Source organism: Lynx canadensis, chromosome E1 (assembly GCF_007474595.2).
Source record: "Lynx canadensis isolate LIC74 chromosome E1, mLynCan4.pri.v2, whole genome shotgun sequence".
In the NCBI taxonomy this organism is placed as follows: domain Eukaryota; kingdom Metazoa; phylum Chordata; class Mammalia; order Carnivora; family Felidae; genus Lynx; species Lynx canadensis.
This window is the reverse complement of record NC_044316.2, coordinates 55272277-55292654: the sequence shown is the minus strand read 5'-3', so window position 1 is coordinate 55292654 and position 20378 is coordinate 55272277. Positions and strand designations below refer to the sequence as shown.

The 20378-nt window shown below is 43.0% G+C and overlaps 1 protein-coding gene across 3 annotated transcripts in view; it reads left to right on the top strand.

Moving 5' to 3' along the window:
• Window positions 1-4205: 4205 nt before the first annotated feature.
• The window catches only part of SRP68 (signal recognition particle 68), a 37060-nt gene continuing 20887 nt past the window's right edge, over window positions 4206-20378 (top strand). Inside the window, exons 1-8 of one of the 3 annotated variants that reach the window (XM_030295085.1) lie at window positions 4206-4394; window positions 5921-5987; window positions 7828-7941; window positions 9668-9863; window positions 10662-10744; window positions 11053-11162; window positions 11518-11600; window positions 14129-14269. In XM_030295085.1, coding sequence (XP_030150945.1) covers window positions 4232-4394; window positions 5921-5987; window positions 7828-7941; window positions 9668-9863; window positions 10662-10744; window positions 11053-11162; window positions 11518-11600; window positions 14129-14269 — 957 coding nt within the window. In that variant the 5' untranslated portion in view covers window positions 4206-4231. Of the gene's footprint in view, window positions 4395-5920; window positions 5988-7827; window positions 7942-9667; window positions 9864-10661; window positions 10745-11018; window positions 11163-11517; window positions 11601-14128; window positions 14270-20378 lie in introns of all 3 variants that reach the window. The other 2 variants (XM_032591086.1, XM_030295086.2) reach the window with 2 other exon arrangements.

Below are 20378 nucleotides of genomic sequence, written 5' to 3'. Positions count from 1 at the left end.
CCTTCCGGGAGGGCTCTGGTGAGCATGGAATGAGATGTGTGAACTGAAGCCCGTTCGTTGAATCTCAGTGAATCAAATTCCTCTCTGTCTCCTTGCCCCAGTCAGATATCCAAAGAGGGAAAACATGAAGGAAATACTAAACAGCAGAGTCCCATGCACCAGGAGCATTTTCCTACAAGGCCAGGAGGGTGTTTAGGTTGCAATAAAACTTAATATTTGTTTCTAATTTTGACACATTAGGCATCAAGCGCTGGTGACGCAGAATCATTACCGTTTCTATAGAATTACCCACCTCCCCTCTCCCGGTTCACTGGGTCTGAAATTCACCACCCTCTGCCACTGTCGCTTGGTTTCTGCTTCATCTTTCCCTGCCCTGTTCATGGGGTCCCAGTCTGGAACATTCTTTTTCCTCTCCACTCCCCCACGCCCCCACTCCCCCCAGGATCTCAGCCCCCAAAGCCCTACTCCTACACCTTTGGGCAGGGAAACGTTATCCAGACGCTTGCCCGGCCTGCCTACTCATGGAATAGGAAGATACTAACAGTTCATGTTTATGAGATGCTTGCCATTCGGTTTTTCAGTATGAATTTTTTTTAAGTCTGTTTATTTTGAGAGAACGTGCGCCCACAGGTGCACGCACCCTTGAGCCAGGGGTGGTCAGAGAGAGAGGGAGAGAAAGAGAATCCCAAGCAGGCTCTGCACTGTCAGCACAGAGCCTGATGCGGGGCTTGAACTCATGAACCATGATATCGTGACCTGAGCCAAAGTCAGATGCTTAACCAACTGAATCACCCAGGTGCCCCTTAAGTAACAGGTCATTTTTTTCCTGCAGGAAAAGTAGGTCAGGGTAAGGGAACTGGGAGTACCATAGTGGTAGAGGTGGTGCTCTTTGAAATAGGGGGGCCGGGCAGACCTCATTAGGAAGGTGACATTTAGACAAACACTTGAAGGAGGTGAGGGAGCTAGAGTAGCAGATATCTGGGGGAAGTGCATTCCAGAGACAGCAGTCAGTGCAAAGGTCGCAAAGCAGGAGTGTGCCTGTATCCCTAAATAAGGAGGCTGCTACGGCTTGAGTTGATAAACGAGGAGATTGACAGGAGAGGAGGTGACAGGTAGGGCTTTTTTGGTTGCAAGGAACGTGCCTTCCAGTCTGAGCAGAACGAGGGGCCACTGCAGACTTCCGGCTAGCTAGAGGATTAATACCATCCGACTTACTTTTTAAAAAGATCTTTATTGAAATATCATCCTCATGTCATGCCATTTGCCCACTTAAAGTTTGCATTTGGTTTTTAATATATTCACAGTTTTGCAGCCATCACCACAATCAATTTTAGAACGTTCTCCAAAGAAATCCCTGCTCTTTAGCCATCAACCTCCAATCTCCACCCCCACCTCAGCCCTAGGCAGCCAGTTACAGATTTGTCTCTATAGATTTGCCTTTTCTGAACATATATATACATACATATATATACATGTGTATATATTATATATAGTTTTACTTTTAAATGTAACTTATTTTTATTTATTTTATTTTTTAAGGTTTATTTATTTGTTTAATCTCTAACCCTAACCCTAAATTTAATCTCTACATCCAATGTGGGGCTCAAACCCATGACCCCAAGATCAAGAATCACATGCTCTGCTGACTGAGCATGTCACAGTTTTGCAGCCATCACCACAATCAGTTTTAGAATGTTCTCCAAAGAAATTCCTGCTCCTTAGCCATCAACCTCCAATCTCCACCCCCACCTCAGCTGTAGGCAGCCAGTTACAACTCCTGACTAAACCGGGCACCCCTGGACATTTCATATAAATGGAATCACACAGTATGTGGTCCTTTGTGTGACTTTATTCACTTAGCATAATAGTTTAAAGATTCATCTGCATTGTAGCATGTATCAGTGCTTCATTGCTTTTTTAGGGCCAAATAATATTCCATTGTATGGTCATATCAATTCTACCCACTCATTTGTCGACGGACATTTAGGAGACGTATTTTTTAATTTTTTAAATTTTTTCATATTTTTTAAAGTTTATTTACTTATCTTGCAGGGGAGGGGCAGAGATGGAGAGAGAGAAAATCCCAAGCAGGCTCTGAGCTGCCAGCGTGGAGCCTGACCTGGGGCCTGATCCCACAAACCATGAGACCTCGAACTGAGCCAAAATCAAGCGTTGGACGCTTAACGTAGTGAGTCACCCAGGCACCCCAGGAGACTTTCTTAAGAGATTTTATTTCATTTTTTTTTTAAATTTTTTTTTCAACGTTTATTTATTTTTTGGGACAGAGAGAGACAGAGCATGAACGGGGGAGGGGCAGAGAGAGAGAGGGAGACACAGAATCGGAAGCAGGCTCCAGGCTCTGAACCATCAGCCCAGAGCCTGACGCGGGGCTCGAACTCACGGAGCGTGAGATCGTGACCTGGCTGAAGTCGGACGCTTAACCGACTGCGCCACCCAGGCGCCCCTTTATTTCATTTTCTAGTATCCTCTACATCTAATGCGGGGTTTGTACCCACAACTTGATATCAAGAGTCACATGCTCCACTGACTGAGCCAGCCAGATGCCCTGAGACTTATTTTTTTAAGATTTATGTTTAATTGTGGTAAAATGCACAAAACATACAATTTGCCTTCTTAGACACTTTATAGTATACGATTCAGTAGTATTAAGTAAATTCACAAGTAAATTGTTGTGCAACCAATCTCCAGGACTTTTTAATCCTGCAGAATCAAACCTCTGTATCTATTAAACAATAATCCCCCATTTTTCCTTCCCCTCCCCCCTCCCCCCCCCCAGCAACCACCAGTGTACTTTCTATGAATTTGACTACACTAAATACCCCATATAAGTGGAATCATATAATACTAGTCTTTTTTTGACTGGCTTACTTAGCACAATTATTTTCAAGCTTCATCCATGCTGTAGCATGTGGCTTAATACTATTCCATTGTATGGGTGTACCATTTTTAGTTTATTCCTGAGGGCCACTGGGTTCCTTCTCTCTGTTGCGTTTTTGTGAATAATGCCGCTATGAACATGAATGTACAAATATCTCTTGGAGACCTTGCTTTTAATTCTTTTGAACATATACCCAGAAGTGGGATTGCCAGATCATATGGTAATTCTTTAATTTTCCAAAAAACAGTCATACTGTTTTACACCACTTTACGTTGGCACCAAAAGGGCACCAGGGTCCTGATTTCTCCGTATCTTTGCTAATACATGTTATTTTCTGTTATTTTTTTTAGAAAATAGTAACCATCCAAAATAAATAAATAAAAATAGTAATCATCCTAATGGGTGTGAGGTGATAGTTCATTGTGGCTTTGGTTTGCATTTCCCTAACGATTAGTGACACTGAGTAGAGACTTACTTTAAATTGCTTCATTTTATCTTCATAAAAACCGTCCTAATTGGTTATCTCCATTTCACAGGGGAGGGAAAAGATTTAGAGGGAGACTAAGTTATTTGCCCAACATCTTCCGACCAGTAATGGGGGAGACAGGGTCTGAGACGTAGGACTCAGACCCCAAAGCCCACAGTGCCATACTGCAGAGCAAAGATTCAGTGTCCCTCGCCCCAACACTTCTTCCTCCTGAACTGCTTGAATTGCTCGCTCCAAAGACCAGAGACACAGGTCCCCTGCAGTCTAAGTTCCTACACCTGGTGGCCGCTTGCTGACCCCCTGACCCCACCAGCGCCATGGCATTCTCAGGGTCGGCCCCAGAGGAAAGCGTAGAGGCGGTTCCCTCACAGGGAGACTGCTTCATTCGGGTAGGGTGGGAACCCCATCTCTCGAGTATCCAGGGAGGTAGACACCCCGAAATCCAGTCCTTAGCTAACCGCTCCCTCCCTCTGTGCTTGAGACGTGAGCCCGATGCCCCGTGCAGGGAGGCAGGAGCGGGGAGTTGGGGGCGGGGGTCCATCTCCCGATCCTCAGCCTTAGGTGGAGGAGGGGAGGAGGGTTTGCTCCGAAAAGATCTCAAAACCTCTAGCCTCCCTAGCCTCCCGGAAAGGACGAGCCCCAAACCCGGTCACCATCACGGCAGGCCGCCCCACCCCCAGCCGACGCGCAGGCGCACTCCCAACGAGCGCGTCTCACCTGCGGCCCGGGACGTCGGCGGCGGAGTCCGCCACTATCCCGTCAGGCCGTCTGGGCAGGCCTCGCTCTTTTCCTCCTCCGTCGTCCCGCCTCCTCTATCCCGTCTGGCTCTGCGGCGCAGGGGCAAGATGGCTGCTGAGAAACAGGTTCCCGGTGGCGGCAGCGGCGGCGGCGGTAGTGGTGGTAGCGGCGGTGGACGCGGTGCCGGAGGAGACGAAAATAAGGAAAACGAACGGCCTTCAGCCGGATCGAAGGCAAACAAAGAATTCGGGGATAGCCTGAGTTTGGAGAGTATCCTAGAGTAATCGGGCCTAACTCGCAATGACTACGTGTCGATATGCATGGCCGGGGGCGGGAGACGCGGCGGGTCCCGGCACGTCCCAGACAGGAGCGGCCGAGGGTTGCAGTTTCCCTCGCCGTTACTTTCTGGCGCTCAGAGTTTCAGGGTCTGTATTTCGACCGGCCTTTTCTCGCATCTCATTCGCCTTCCAGGCTGGGGAAACGTCCGGTTCTTTCTCGTGGCCCCAGGAGGTTGGGCAGATTTCTGCAGTGTCCCCCCTCAGTTGCCTGCTTGGAGGGCTGGTGACAGGGATGACACTCTGGCCACCCCAGTGAGCTCCTGTCTTGGCACCTTGAGTCACTGAACTGAGGAGGGAAAATTACAGCGTTGACATTTTTGGCTTAAAACTTCTGTCCCACAGCCGTGGGGACCCGTGTCCTGACTATGGAGGCAAAGATTGATTGCTCTATGGAAAAACTTGTTGAATATAAACGTAGATTAACATCGCTTGTATAGCTTTCTTAATAGGCTTGTAGGCATTTTATCTGGTTGAGAGTCGTTCAGTTGAGCTGGAGGAATCTGTCTGTATTTTCCATCAGAATATCACAATTGAGTGCCTGAGACACTAGTTTGTGGCTTTTTGTAATGAATAAGAAATGGAGAAAGTGTAGGTGAGTTTCTGAAATAACACATTTAGCTTGACATCCTAATGAAGTTTTCAAGGGTTTGGGGGTTTTACTTTTTGAACTGGTGTAGTTCCAAATGAATGTTAGAATACCTTGATTTTTTTTTTAAAGAACCTTATGGCTTCTCCCTTTTTAGTTGTTGAGATAGTCTTAGTGTTCAGTATTTTAATGTATGTCTATAGAGAAGCACTGAGGACTAAAAGAATTGAAACTGTAGATAAAGGTCACTAGACTTCCTAATGTTTGGTACATAATCTTAAAATATTTTAAGATTCTTAAAAAAGGAAAACAAAAATAAAAAGAGTATAGTCAGGGCTTTTTTCTTTTAAAAGAAAAACTGATGACTTTATATAAGCTATCGTCTGGGTTGGTTAGTATGTGCTAACCACGGGCTCGTGTAGCATTACAGCTGTTCAGGAAAGGTAGGTTTGGTAGATGTAGGAAGTTATGCAAATAGAGGAGTAGTACACGTCATTTATAACCTGAGTCTGCTTGAATGAGTAAAATACTGGGTCCAGGTGTAAATCAGTGGGAACCACTCCAGTTACAATCAGCAGTTAGAATCCAGCAACTTTATTTAAGCTGTTGGGTTTCAGTGATCCTCAGTGGCCAATGATACTATTCTTTTTTAGTTTGAAAGCTGGTAACAGTTCAGGCAGGTTTTTTTTACATTCTTAGCCCTGTCCTATGACAAGATAGCTCTTGAAAATGATTATAAGAGGTTTCAGTAGCTAATGTACTAAGGATTTCAGAAATGTTTGATGGTTTGGTACAAGTATGAACTGACAGGACCCGGTTTTGATTTATTTGGATTCTTACTCTTGTAAGCTTTTCCTTAATCTTGGCTCTAGTTCTTCAGATTATCAAGGAATCCCAGCAGCAGCATGGTTTACGGCATGGAGATTTTCAGAGGTATAGGTAAATATCATGGGCAAGATGTATGGAAATTGTTGTGGAATTTTCAGATTTGGTTTGCTTTTGTTAATATCCTACCTATTTTGTTGCATCAGAAAGTATCCGTAGAAAGTCTCACTTTGAACTTAATATATTGAGTGCTCAGAATATACTTGTAAAATTCAAAATTTCATAATGAATAAAAGGAGCCAATCTTTTTATCCATTGTGCCTCACAATATTGTAGATGCATTGGAGGCTTCTGCTGAAAATGGCAAGCAGTTATGGTAATCATTTTTTTTTTAACTTAACCGTGTCGGTAGAGTCTTGGTTAAATACAAAGCTTTTCAGTTTTTTAAGCATTATATATGGAAATTTTCTTTCTTTTTTTTTTAATGTTTATTTATTAAAAAAAATTTTTTTTTGACGTTTATTTATTTTTTGAGAGACAGAGCATGAGCTGGGGAGGGGACATAAGAGAGGGGGGAAGTCACAGATTCCGAAGCAGGCTCCAGGCTCCAAACTGTCAGCACAGAACCTGACGCGGGGCTTGAACCTATGAACCATGAGATCATGACCTGAGCCGAAGTTGGCCGCCTAACCGACTGAGCCACCCAGGTGCCCCTAATGTTTATTTATTTTTGAGAGATAGACCAAGCATGTGAGTGGGGGAAGGTCAGAGAGAAAGGGAGACACAATCTGAAACAGGCTCCAGGCTCTGAGCTGTCAGCACAGAGTCTGTCGCAGGGCTCAAACTCCTAGAATGCAAGATCATGACCTGAGCCGAAGTTGGACGCTTAACCGACTGAGCCACTCAGGCGCCCCTACTTTTTCTTTTTAAGTTCTGTGCCCAGTATGGGGCTTGAACTCAAAATCCTGAGATAAGAGCCACATGCTCCACTGACTGAGTCAGCCAGGCACTCCTATATATGGAGAATTCTGTGATGTCATTACAACTTATTGGTAAACTTTGTAACAGTCTTCAAGTTAGAAGACAAATTTAATATGACTCTTAAAAAAGTAGAATAGATGTCTAATGTACAGTACAGTTCAGAACTTTGGAAGCGGAAGTATCTAACTCTTTTATATTATAGATACAGGCTTTGACTACCAGACTTTTAAAGTTACTTCTAAACAAAACACTCTGCAGATTCTAAGGAGTCGGCCATGCTGTAAAGGGTCAACAGCGCTGGGGCAGCTTGAGCAAGGTGGGGAGAGGTAGGAGATAAAGGGGGAGAACTAAGCAGGGCCAGAATGGGTAGGGTCCTGTAAGCCGGGGTAACTCGGTCAGGTGTTAATCTAGGTATGGTGGGAAGCCACGAAAAAGTTTTAAACTAGACTATGATGATTTGAGTTTTTGTTTTTATTTTTGTTTTTTAATTACTAAGGAAATCAGTTATAGTGATCAGCGTTTTGCCCTTTTGTTTTCATCTGTTCCTTCCCCTTTTAAGAAAATATTTTATTGAAGGATTTTTAAATCATTTTATTGAAGTATAATTTATGTACAGAAAAGTATACAGAAAGTGATGAGTTTTTCACAACCTGTAACCAGTACCCAGATTAAGACACAACATTACCAGCATCCCTAAAGTTCCCCTTTGCTCCTTCTAGTCACAAGCCATTCCTCCCCAAAGGTCACCACAATTGTGACTTTTGACACCTTAGATTAGCTTTGAAATGTGTTTTCTGTGACACCAGTCCTACCGCCCTGCAGGTTTTAGTTCACTAAATGTTTATAAGATGAAGTGTGGTATCAGTGGTAACCATAAGTAGAACACCTCAAACTTCTGACTTGACTTTATTATAGAATTTGCTATTGAGTGTCCTACAAGCTTGTCTGAATTACTTTTGTTTTTGTCTTTCAGGGGCTACTGTTCCCGTAGACAAAGACGCCTTCGGAAAACTCTCAACTTCAAGATGGGGAACAGACACAAATTCACAGGGAAAAAAGTAACTGAAGATCTTCTGACTGATAACAGGTATTGACTCCTCAGTGGTAGTTGTTAAATACTTCTGGCTAACACATTTATTGAACAGTTATATGTTAGTGTGCCAAAACTCTTTAATTACCTGATGTGATTTATTTTAGCAGCTCTGTGGGGGTGCGCATTTTTACTTTTCTTGTGCCATAAAATGAGGATACTGAGGCTCAAAGAGGTTCAGTAACTTTTTCAAGAACTAGGGCGAAATGCTAAATGTTAAAGTCAGTGATTAGAATCTAAGTGGTTATTAGGTGGGGTTTCTAGAATGCAAATTTCAATGTGTACGGGCTAACTTAAACCAGTATATCTTAAAGTTGTGTGTAAGTTATTCCAGAAAAGTTTTATATTTCAGTGCTGAATGTAGCCATGCTTAATATTTGCTGAAGGATCAATCTGTCAAGCAGTATGTATTAGAGGTCTCTAGGCCAGTTTCTCAAATTTTAGCCTGTGGGCCAAATAGATCCCTTTTGCCACCTGTTTTTACAAAGTTTGGTTGGAACACAGCCACACCGTTTATTCAGGTGTTGTTTACAGCTGCTTTTGTGCTACAGTAGCACAATAACAGAGTAGTTGTGACAGAGACCATATGGCCTACAAAACCTAAAATATTCACTATTGGGCCCTTTACAAAAAAATGTTTGTTGTGCCCTAGTCTAATATATGGCCAAGACAGAGTGAGGCACCATCTTAGATGTAGAAGAGTTGGGGAGGCATAGTTCTTGAACCTTGTTGCCTGTGATATCAGTCAGGTACAAAACAGAGCACTGCGAGATAGGGAAACTACCATATTGTGTGTCATTTACTCTTAAGAATTTTGAAGTCTTGAAGGAGAGATGTTAGTTGGGAGTTTTTGATGGAGAAGCCAGGAAGCATGCATGGAGGAGGCTGGACCTTGAGGGATTTGTGAGAGGAAAGAACATTGTGTGAGGGGAAACGGCAGGCCATGGTGTCTGAATGCACTATAGGAATTATAATGCTCTGGACAGTTGAAAGGCTGGGAGCTTGGTGTATGGAGACACAGAAAACTAGAGCGTCGAGACCACGGTGGGATTCAGCAGGATGTATTGGTTAAATCCGTTGAGAACAAGTTAGGAAGGGTCTCTTATGATGGTGCGATTCTTTATTTTGAAGAGACAAGATTAAGCTGATGTTTAAGGATATTTAATCAAGGCAGTAGTTTAACAAAAGATTCATCATCATCATAATAAATCAGCTAACTTGCTGAGTCCTTAGTAAGTGCCAGACTCTGGTTTAAATGTGTTACCTGTATTACTGCATGGGAGACGGAGGCACAGAAAGATTAGTACTTTGCTCGAAGTCACATAGCTAGTGGGGGTGGCACTGAGATGCCAACACCTACTCTAGAGCCTTTAAGTTTATTTATTTTGGGAGAGAGAGAGAGATGCGTGCACGTGCGTGTGCACGAGCTGGGGAGTGACAGAGAGAGGGAGAGAGAGAATCCCAAGCAGGCTCTGAGCTGTCAGTGCAGAGCCTGATGCGGGATTTGATCTCCTGTTTGGTAGGAGGTTAGAAAGTGGAGGCAGATCCTGGTCAGATACTGATTGAGTGCCATAGGTGATACCAGGAGAAGAGTAGTTCTGAGGAAGAAGGCCAGGAGGACGTGGAGAAAAGATGAGAGGCTGAAGATTGTGTCTTGAAGAGTATCTGAGTCTCACGCTCCTGGCCTTCATTCTTCAGTTTGCCTGTTCTCTCTCTGGTTTAGGTATTTGCTTCTGGTTCTGATGGACGCTGAGCGAGCCTGGAGCTATGCCATGCAGCTTAAACAGGAAGCCAATACTGAACCCCGAAAACGGTTCCATTTGCTCTCTCGCCTGCGCAAAGCCGTGAAGCACGCAGAGGAATTGGAACGCTTGTGTGAGAGCAATCGCGTGGATGCCAAGACCAAGTTAGAGGCTCAGGTTAGTGTCTTTACATCAGCTTCTTCATTGTGGAGGTTAGAGACGTGACCTTATGGTTAAACAGAACAGGTTCCCGATATTATAAATTGATAGGAGAGGCAAAAACATGGTGTTGCTTTTTCAAGGGGAAGTTGGCATCTCTTATTTTTGTTTTTGAACTCTTGGTTTTTAATAATTAGCTTTAACTTTTTTTAAAAAAAAGCTCATATTTCTCTTGAAATGGATATGGAAAGCTGGAATCTTAGATCTGGGAAGTTCACAAAATAAGAATCTTTTGAAATGAATTTTTAAAGAGTGATAGACACTGAACATTTACATTCAGCTTCTGATACTGAAGGTCATAGCCTGGAAGCTGGTTGTTAAATGAAGGAAACAGATTTTCTTTATTTTGAAATTCTCTCCTGGGAAGTAAATGAATCATAATGAATTTTCTGTATGTTACATCTTATTAAATAAGTTTTCTCTCTCTCTTTTTTTTAAATGTTTATTTGTTTATTTTGAGGGGGAGAGGAGAGACGGAGAGAGAGGGAGACAGAGAATCCCAAGCAGGCTCTAGGCTGTCAGCGCAGAGCCCAGTGTGGGACTTGATCTCACGAACCGTGAGATCATGACCTCAGCTGAAATCAAGAGTCGGATGTTGAACTGACTGAATCACACAGGCGCCCATAAGTTTCCTGTTTTAAAATTACCCCGAATATGTCTGTATTCCTGATGTCAAAGCTGAAAGCAGGTGGAGGAGGCTGAGCTGTGGCATCGACTCATGGGTGTTGAAGCCTTTCCCTTTTCCCACCCTCCCAGGCTTACACGGCTTACCTCTCAGGAATGCTGCGTTTTGAACATCAGGAATGGAAAGCTGCCATTGAGGCTTTTAACAAATGCAAGTAAGTCCTCCGGTCCAGAAGCCATGGCCAGTTTTGATTGTACATAGTCCCATTCAAGCAGCAGATAACTTAATGATTGTTTCTACGAAAGTACCGTTTCTTTGATTTTTATTTCGTTTTATTTATTTATTTATTTAATTTTTTCCCTTCCCTTTAGAAACATTGATTATTCTCATTCATCTTTAGAATACGCCAGTTCTCATAGTTGGTAGAAGGACCTCAAAGTGCCGTGTTTTGTTTTCAGCCACTGTTCCTTTTTATTTTCTTAAATAAGGCTGCTGTGAAACCAGATGTTTCTTTCCTCGCAGAACTATCTATGAGAAGCTAGCCAGTGCTTTCACAGAAGAGCAGGCCGTGCTGTACAACCAACGTGTGGAGGAGATCTCGCCTAACATCCGCTACTGTGCATATAACATTGGTGAGCAAGGGCTGAGCTGTCTTGACGGGTGGGTTATTGGTGGTTCATCCGGGAGAGCCTAGAGGATTTATTGAACTTCCGTTCTTCCCTTGTCCTTGCATCCATCTGTGGCATGGGTTTTGGCTAATGAGAAAAGTAGAGCTATTGAAATCAGCTCGGCTTAGAGTTGCAGAAGGCAATTCCTGTGCTTTGTTTCCACCCTGCCAACGTGTGTGCTCCTCCAGAGCTTTGTCAAAGGACTTGGGATTCACTGAAATGTGCTCACGCAATGGGAAGACCGTGGAGTGGAATCTAGTGGTTCTCAAGAGAAGAGACCCTTCAGGATTTTCCACTCAACACCTCTCTCTCTTTTCAGGGGACCAGTCGGCTATCAATGAACTCATGCAGATGAGATTGAGGTCTGGGGGCACTGAGGGTCTCCTGGCTGAAAAATTGGAGGTAATCTGGCCCGTACATTTTTGTGAAGCCTTTGGTTTGAAAAAGTCCAGAAGAAAGAAATAAGCTATACTCTTATCATCTAGTGTAATTGCTATTAATATATATATAGATTTGTGTTTGTGTATTTTAAAAAATATATATATATTTAACATTTGATGTTTATTTTTGAGAGAGAGAGAGAGAGGGAGGCAGTGACAGTGTGAGCGGGGGAGGGGCAGAGAGAGAGGGAGAGAATCTGAAGCAGGCTCCAGGCTCTGAGCTCAGCACAGAGCCCGACGTGGGGCTTGAACCTGTGAACCGTGAGATCATGACCTGAGCTGAAGTTGGATGCTTAAGAATATATATGTTTTTAAGTTTATTTATTTTATTTTGAGAAAGAGACAGTGGATGTGGGGGGAGGAGCAGAGAAAGAAGAGAGAATCCAGCGTGGAGCCTGATGTGGAGCTCGAACCCACGAAACTAAAATCATGACCTGAGCTGAAACCAAGAGTCGGATGCTTAAGCCACCCAGGCGCCCCTATTTTATTTTATTTTATTTTATTTTATTTTATTTTATTTATTTTTAAACATTTATTTTAGAAAGAGTGCGAGTGGAGAAGGGGCAAAGAGAGAGGGAAACAGAGGATCTGAAACAGGCTCCGCACTGACAGCAGAGAGCCATATGTGAGGCTCAAACTCATGAAATATGAGATTGTGATCTGAGCCGAAGTCAGACACTTAACCAACTGAGCCACCCAGGCACCCCTCTTTTTTTTAGATAGAGTGGGTGAGTGGGGGAGGGGGACAGAGGGAGAGAGAGAATCCTAAACAGGCTCCATGCTTAGCTCAGAGCCCAATGTCGGGCTCTATCCTGTGATCCTGAGATCATGACCTGAGCCGAAATCAAAAGTTGGATGCTTCGCCAACTGAGCCATCCAGGCTCCCCCACCCCCCACGACTACTGTGTATTTTTAACAAAAATTTTTTCGTTGAATATTTAAAAGTGTTCAGTATTTTTTTATCTCATATTTATTTTCTAAGCAAGTAATGTAGGTGAATAGAAAAGTAGGAAATACCAAAGATGGGGGAAGACTAAAATCACATGGTAAAATCAGAGGTAATCACTACAAATAACGTGAAGAGTTTTATATACATAGGAAAAACAGGCACATATATTTTTTTTTAATTTATATTTTTTTAACGTTTATTTATTTTTTGAGACAGAGAGAGACAGAGCATGAACGGGGGAGGGTCAGAGAGAGGGAGAAACAGAATCTGAAACAGGCTGCAGGCTCCGAGCTGTCAGCACAGAGCCCGACGTGGGGCTCAAACTCACGGACCGCAAGATCATGACATGAGCCGAAGTCGGCCGTCCAACCGACTGAGCCACCCAGGCGCCCCAGGCACATATTTTTTAAATGGGATCTCAGTACAGTGTTTAGTAACATGCTTTTCATTTATTTATTTTTTAACGTTTATTTATTTTTGAGACAGAGACAGAGCATGAACAGGGGAGGGGCAGAGAGAGATGGAGACACAATCTGAAATAGGCTCCAGGCTCTGAGCTGTCAGCACAGAGCCTGACGTGGGGCTCGAACTCACGGATCATGAGATCATGACCTGAGCTGAAGTCGGACACTCAACCGACTGAGCCACCCAGGCGCCCCAGTAACATGCTTTTTAAATAAAATATCTCAAGCATTTTTTCCCCACTTTAGTAAACATCTTTGTTTTGACACATTTTTAGTAAGCAAAAGTGTCATCTTTTGAAAGCCACGTGGTGCTGTGCTCCATTGTGCTGAAGTCTGCTTCACTGAGCACTTATTTCCTTAGGATACATTCCTAAAAACGGAATTGAATACAAGTTTTTGATTCATTTTGACAAATATCTTTAAGTTTCTACTAATTTACATTTTTGCTTGCAGTATATATGGATATGCTTTTCTCCTTACACCCTTAGTATCACTGTTTTTATTTTTTAAGTTTTTAAAGTTTTTTTATTATGATTTTTTAAAGTAGGCTCCACACCCAACATGGGGCTTCAACTCAAAACCCTGAGGTCGAAAGTTGCAGACTCTACCAAATGAGCCAGCCAGGTGCCCCAGTGTTGCTCTTTTTAACCTTCTGTTCTGTTCTGTTTTTTTTTTTTTTTTAATGTTTATTTATTATTGAGAGAGAGACACAGAGCGTGAGCAGGGGAGGGGTAGAGACAGGGGGAGACACAGAATCCGAAGTAGGCTCCAGGCTCTGAGCTGTCAGCACAGAGCCTGACACGGGGCTTGAACTCACAAAACCGTGACATCATGACCTGAGCCGAAGTCGGTCGCCTAACCAACTGAGCCCCCCAGGCGCCCCTTCAGTTATGTTCTTTTAATGTTTGAGTTTCTGTAAGCTAAGATAGATGATAACCAAGGAGGAATTATTTAAGTACAGTTTATATTCTGCTTTAGAAAGTGAACAGTGTTGATTATAGAAACAGACAACTAGTAGTTTCTACTTACTTTAACCATCACCAGTTAAAACTGTAATTTTTTAAAACTACTTTCCAGGCGTTGATCACTCAGACTCGAGCCAAACAGGCAGCCACCATGAGTGAAGTGGAGTGGAGAGGGAGGACGGTTCCGGTGAAGATCGACAAAGTGAGGATCTTTTTATTGGGACTGGCTGATAACGAAGCAGCCATTGCTCAGGTGAGGAGGAAGTGCCTGTTCTCTCTTCTGTATGTGTCTGAGGTTGCCCTTGCGTGCTTAAGGTGTAGTGGTTGGTTTTGTTTTGTTTTGTTTTAAATTTGTTTATTTATTTTGAGAGAGACAGAGCGTGAGCAGGGGAGGGGCAGAGTGTGAGGGAGAATCCCAGGCAGGCTCTGTGCTGTCAGCACAGAGCCCAACAAGGAGCTCCAACTCATGAAACCGTGAGATCATGACCTGAGCCGAAATCAAGAGTCGGATACAGTCTACTTAGCCACCCAGACGCCCCCAGGTGTAGTGTTTTCTTGGTGTTCATTTCTCACAAAACAAAAAATTCGTCTTAATGCTATTTGGGATTTGGTCACCAAATTTTTGTAAAGGCTGGGCTTGGAGAAGAGTTCTTAGGTACAGAGGGCACAGAAATTGGCAGTAGCTGCTATCGACGTGGAAATGGGAGCAGTAAGGCTGGCTTTTAATGCAAGGAGTCCTGTCCAGCCCAGTAGGTGGTACAGCAGCTTAGCTGTTGTGACCTCTTGTCCTAGCCTTCTGTCCCTAAAGGGGCCACCTCTTGTTCCTGAGCCTTTTCAGGAGCACCTAGCTAAGCCAGAATATCTTGTTGTACATGTGGTGTTTATGTAATGTTCATGTAAAGCGGTATACTTGATGTGCTTACTGACTTAATTGTCACCTGTTTATGGGTGTGAACAACCAAATAAGTTCCAAAAGATGAGAGATCCTGGCGATCTGGGTTTTTACAAAGTAGACAATTACGAGGAAGGCCCTTTTTGGAGCTCTTCCTCTGTGTGAGGTGAAGAACATTAAAAAAAAACAACAGGCTGCTGAATGTGTCTCCAGCCTCCCCAGGAACCAGGGGCGTTTCCTGCCACGTGGCAGAAAACTGTTGCACCCTGAATGATTCGTACGTAGGAGTGCTTTGCTCGTTGTGCTCGTGAGTTGTTTTAAGCATCCAGACTTTTAGGTGACTTGTTCCAAAACAGCTACTTTGGGCTGGGGGCAGCCTTCAACAGTGGAAGAATTTCTTTGTGTCTCTATGTCATATATTGCCTCTCTTGTTTCCCTTCCATTTGCTGGAAGAGCAGGAGACTAGAACGATAGCAGTAAGTTGATTTGTTTTTTTTTAAAAGATCGAGAAATTTTTTTGGAGAGCATTTCATCAGCACTGCTGTGTGGTAGTATCTCTTTTGGACTAGGATTCTGGTAGCAATCCTGTAGATTATGTAGTTGGGTTCATTCTTTTGTTTCAAGGCGGTACGTGCCGGAAGAGGTGAGCTGCGTCATTGGTAATGGGGCGGGGGTCTGGGTGGGGAGTGGCCCAGGAGCGAGTTAAGTGGGGGGCTCCTTGGGGAATAGGGCCACAGACGTATATTAGGCAAATGAGAAGAAAAGCCAACATTTGTTAATTTAAAAAAGTTATTTAGTTTAATGTTTAGAAAAGAGAAATGTTTTTTTAAGAGATCAACCTTTAGTCCCACTTCCCATATACCTTCATTGATGTTGCATTATATTGATAAAAAGGACAATGTACTTCCTTTTAGTCTTTTTTATATTTATAAAAGATGTCAAGTATTATTTTTACTTGTTGAAATCATACTGAGATCCAGTTTTATATCCTGTTTTTCTTAGCGTGTTGTAAGGATTTTCCATGGTCTTACACATCAGTCCACAAAATGTAAAAATACACAGTGGTCACCTGGACAGACACACCACAGAGATGACCAAAGGAGGGGAACGGTCCTCCTTAATGTCCCAGATACACTGTCTAAAGCTTTCGTGTTTTTACCTTTTTAACTCTATGGAGTGGGTAATACTCTCATTTTACAGATGGGAAAACAGTGCTTGCCTTTAAAAGCATGCCATTTTTTCTCTCCCTCCCTCTCCCTCTCTGCCCCTCCTCTGTTCTCTTGGTCTCTCAAAATAAACAAACTTAAAAAAATTTTTTTTAAAAGGTGGGGGGTACCTGGGTGGCTCAGTAGGTTAAACATCTGACTCTTGGTTTCAGCTCAGTCATGATCTCAGAGTTTGTGAGTTCAAGTCCCACGTTGGGCTCCATGCTGACAGCATGGATCCTGCCTGGGATTCTCTCTCTCCTTCTCTCTCTGCCCTTCCTCTGCTGTCTGTGTCTCTCAAAATAATAAACTTAAAAAAGAAAATAAAAAATCTTGCCCTTTTGACTCCAAAGCTCGTGTTCCTTGAACTTTCCCGCGTACCAGGAAGGCTAGTAGCAGGATCATTTAACTTGGCTTTGGTGAACAGCTAATGTAATCTTACTTAATGCAGTATACAAGCAGAGTCCTGGTTCCCTGGGCAAGACTGAATGAGCAGAACCTTCACTGAAACAAATAGTCCTTGGGGTGCTTGGGTGGCTCAGTCGTTTAAACATCTGACTCTTGATCTTAGCTCAGTTCTTGATCTCAGGGTCACAAGTTCAAACCCCACGTTGGACTCCATGCTGGATATGGAGACTACTTAAAAAAGAAAAAGAGAGGGAGAGCGGGAGAAAAAGAAAGAAAAAGTCCTTGGCAGGGGAATCATCTCCAGTTCAGTAGTTAGTGGGAGGAGAAGGAATAGTGGTGTTTTATCTGAATTTATCTTTTCTCCTGCTTTGTACACATAATTAGAAAATAAAAATTCATCTGGGGGAAGATCTTTTTGCCTTATTTGTGAAATTAACTTGAATTAAATTAGATGAAGTAAAAGCATTTTATGACTGCATGTGAAGCCATTGCTTTTGAAATTGAAGATCATTTCAGTCATGTGATGATTAGTTGAGCTTTGTGTATGTGTTTAAAAGGACCACTCTTAAACTCAGGTGTTAGTATACGTGAAGGGTCGACTTCTGGATCTTTAGATCGTAGCCGCTCCTTTTTTTTTTTTTTTTTTAAGTTTATTTATTTATTTTGAGAGAGAGTGAGTGAGTAAGCAGGGTCGGGGCAGAGAGAGAGGAAGACAGAGAATCCCAAGCAGGCTCGGCGCTGACCATGTGCAGCCAGACATAGGGCTTGAACTCAGGAACTGTGAGATCATGACCTGAGCTGAAATCAAGACTCGGATGGTTAACCACTCAGGTGCCCAGTAGCCACTCCTTTTAAAGCACTTCAAGATTGGCCAAAAGTTTGATAGTATTGACAAGAAAATAACAACGTTATTCCAGCCTTGAATAGGTTAAAAAAAAGATACAGGTGATCCTTGAACTATATAGGTTTGACCACGCAGGTCCACCTATACGTGGATTTTTTAAAAAAAAATTTTTTTTTAACGTTTATTTATTATTGAGAGAGACAGAGCGTGAGCAGGGGAGGGGCAGAGAGAGGGAGACACAGAATCTGAAGCAGGCTCCAGGCTGAGCTGTCAGCACAGAGCCTGACACGGGGCTCGAACTCACAAACCGCGAGATCATGACCTGAGCCGAAGTTGGACGCCCAACTGACTGAGCCACTCAGGCGCCCCAATGTGGATTTTTTTTTTATAAATCTAATGCTTTGAACATATTTTCTGTATGATTTTCTTAATGTTTTCTCTCCCCTGACTTATTTTATTATAAGAATATAGGATGTAACAGAGACTGTACTATGTAGAATGCAGTATATACCAGAGGGGAGGTGGTGGGGGGTGGGATGGGTGAAAAGGAGGACAGGGATCAACGAGTACACTTACTTGGGCGCCTGGCTGACTCAGGCAGAGGAGCCTGTGACTCTTGACCTCAGGGTTGTGAGTTCACGTGCCATGTTGGGTGTAGAGATTAAGTAAATAAATATTAAAAAGTACACTTACCATGATGAAAAAAATAATACAGTGATTAAAAAAAAAACCAAAACAGGGGCGCCTGGGTGGTGCAGTCGGTTAAGCGTCCGACTTCGGCCAGGTCACGATCTCGCGGTCCGTGAGTTCGAGCCCCGCATCGGGCTCTGGGCCGATGGCTCGGAGCCTGGAGCCTGTTTCCGATTCTGTGTCTCCCTCTCTCTCTGCCCCTCCCCCGTTCATGCTCTGTCTCTCTCTGTCCCAAAAATAAATAAAAAACGTTGAAAAAAAAAAAACATACTCAAGGCCCCACCCCTCAGAGATTTTGATTTAGTAAGTCTGAGTTGGGGCCCAAGAATTTGTTTTTCTAATAAACTCCAAGTGGTGCTAATTCTGCTGGTCCAGGGACCATGCTTTCAATAGCTCTACAAATTATAATTGTTTGTTAGATATTTGTGAAAAGACGAAGGAAAATTAAAAGGCTTTGGCAAGCACAAAGGGGGAAAATGTAGTATTAATACATCTGACACAGAAAATAGGTGTTCATAGACTGTTTATGTTATTGGTGAGGCTCCTATCAACAGGAGACTCTTAGTAGTTAGGTTTTTGTGTAGTCAGAACTTCTACTGGGATTTTTGACTTCATGGGCCTGCGCCCTTGACTGCCACATTGTTCAAGGGTCAGCTGTATTCAGAGTCCGTCATCTCAGTATATCTGCTAGTCCTGTGTTCTCACCTCATTGCCAGTGTTTGCGTTTGTGTAGTTAAGTGTATTCTACTTAATATCCGTTTTAATATACACAGATAATGGCAAGTGCGCTTTTTAAAATGCTGTTTAATCAAAGCACATCTACTGGGCATTCGCATTCTGTACAGTTTTTAAGCACTGTAAACGATGGTGCAGTGAAAACTAGATGGACTTTTCTGTATTTTGGATTACTGTTGTAGGATAAATTGTGTAAAGTGAAAAATACCATGTGGACTTAAAAATAGGTATGTTTGATCTCTTTTTTTGATTGAATAAAGTTATCTAAGTTAAAAATTTTCAATCTTGGGGCATCTGGGTGGCAACTTTGCCTCAGGTCATGATCTCGCAGTTCATGAGTTTGAGCCCTGCATCGAACTCAGTCTGTGCTGATGGCTCAGAGCCTGGAGCCTGCTTCAGATTCTGTGTCTCCCTCTCTCTCTTACCCTCCCCCACTTGCACTCTGTCTGTCTCTCTCTCAAAAATAAATAAACATTAAAAATTTTTTTAAAACAACAACAAAGAATTGCGGTACCTGGGTGGCTCAGTCGGTTAAGCATCTGTCTTTGGCTCAGGTCATGATTTCACAGTTCGTGAATTCGAGCCCTGCATCGGGCCCTCTGCTGTCAGCGCAGAGCCTGCTTTGGATCCTCTGTCCCCTTTTATCTGTCCCCATTCCCTGTTCTCTCTCTTAAAAAATAAATAAACATTAAAAAACAGCAAAGAATTTTCAATCTTGATGTACTGGAGGTGATGTTTGTTTTAAAATTCTGTTAGTAAGTGCGTGCCCAAAAAAGTGAAGTGGAAGGATAGCAAAAGGTCAGTGTATTTGATAGTTTGGGTTTTTTCTTCATAAGCTATGTTTTGTTAACTGGTATTTGAAGTCCTTAAGAAGACGACCATCCTTCAGTAAGTAGCTCTTTGCGATAATATAAAGGCTCAATAGTGAAGGTGGTGCATTGTTGTGTTTTATCATTTTCTAAAGATCTCCAGCATTCATTTATCCATTATCCTTTGTGTCTTACTTACATTGCTGAAGTTACTCAGTTTATTTATGTATTTATTTGTTTATTTTTAAACGTTTATTTTTGAGAGCGAGAACAGGCAAGGGGCAGAGAGAGATGGAGACAGAGGATCTGAAGCAGTCTCTGTGCTGACAGCAGACAGCCCTATGTGAGGCTCAAACCCACAAACCACGAGATCATGACATGAGCCAAAGTCGGACGCTTAACTGACTGAGCCACCCGGGTGCCCCTAAAGTTACTCAGTTTAAGAACATGCAGGTGCTTCTTAACACAAGGGAAAGAGCCCTTCCCACTGGACACGTTTTATGCAGTTCCACAGAGAGCTGGTCTAGGATTTTATTTTGAGATTAAGTCAGGATAAGTAGCCAAGGTTTCTTGCCCCAGCTCCTGCAAGCTTTCACTGCTAAATGTAGCTGCACCTCAGTCAGGTTGGGTCATTAGAGAACCTAACATAAGGCTTGACCCACTGCCAGTGAAAATTGTAATGTGCAGGTACGCCAGGAAGATCGTATGGGTTTTTAACTGGTATTCCATGGGATATGGTGGAGTGTTGGAGGGTGTAAGAAATCAAAGGGAGAGAGGAG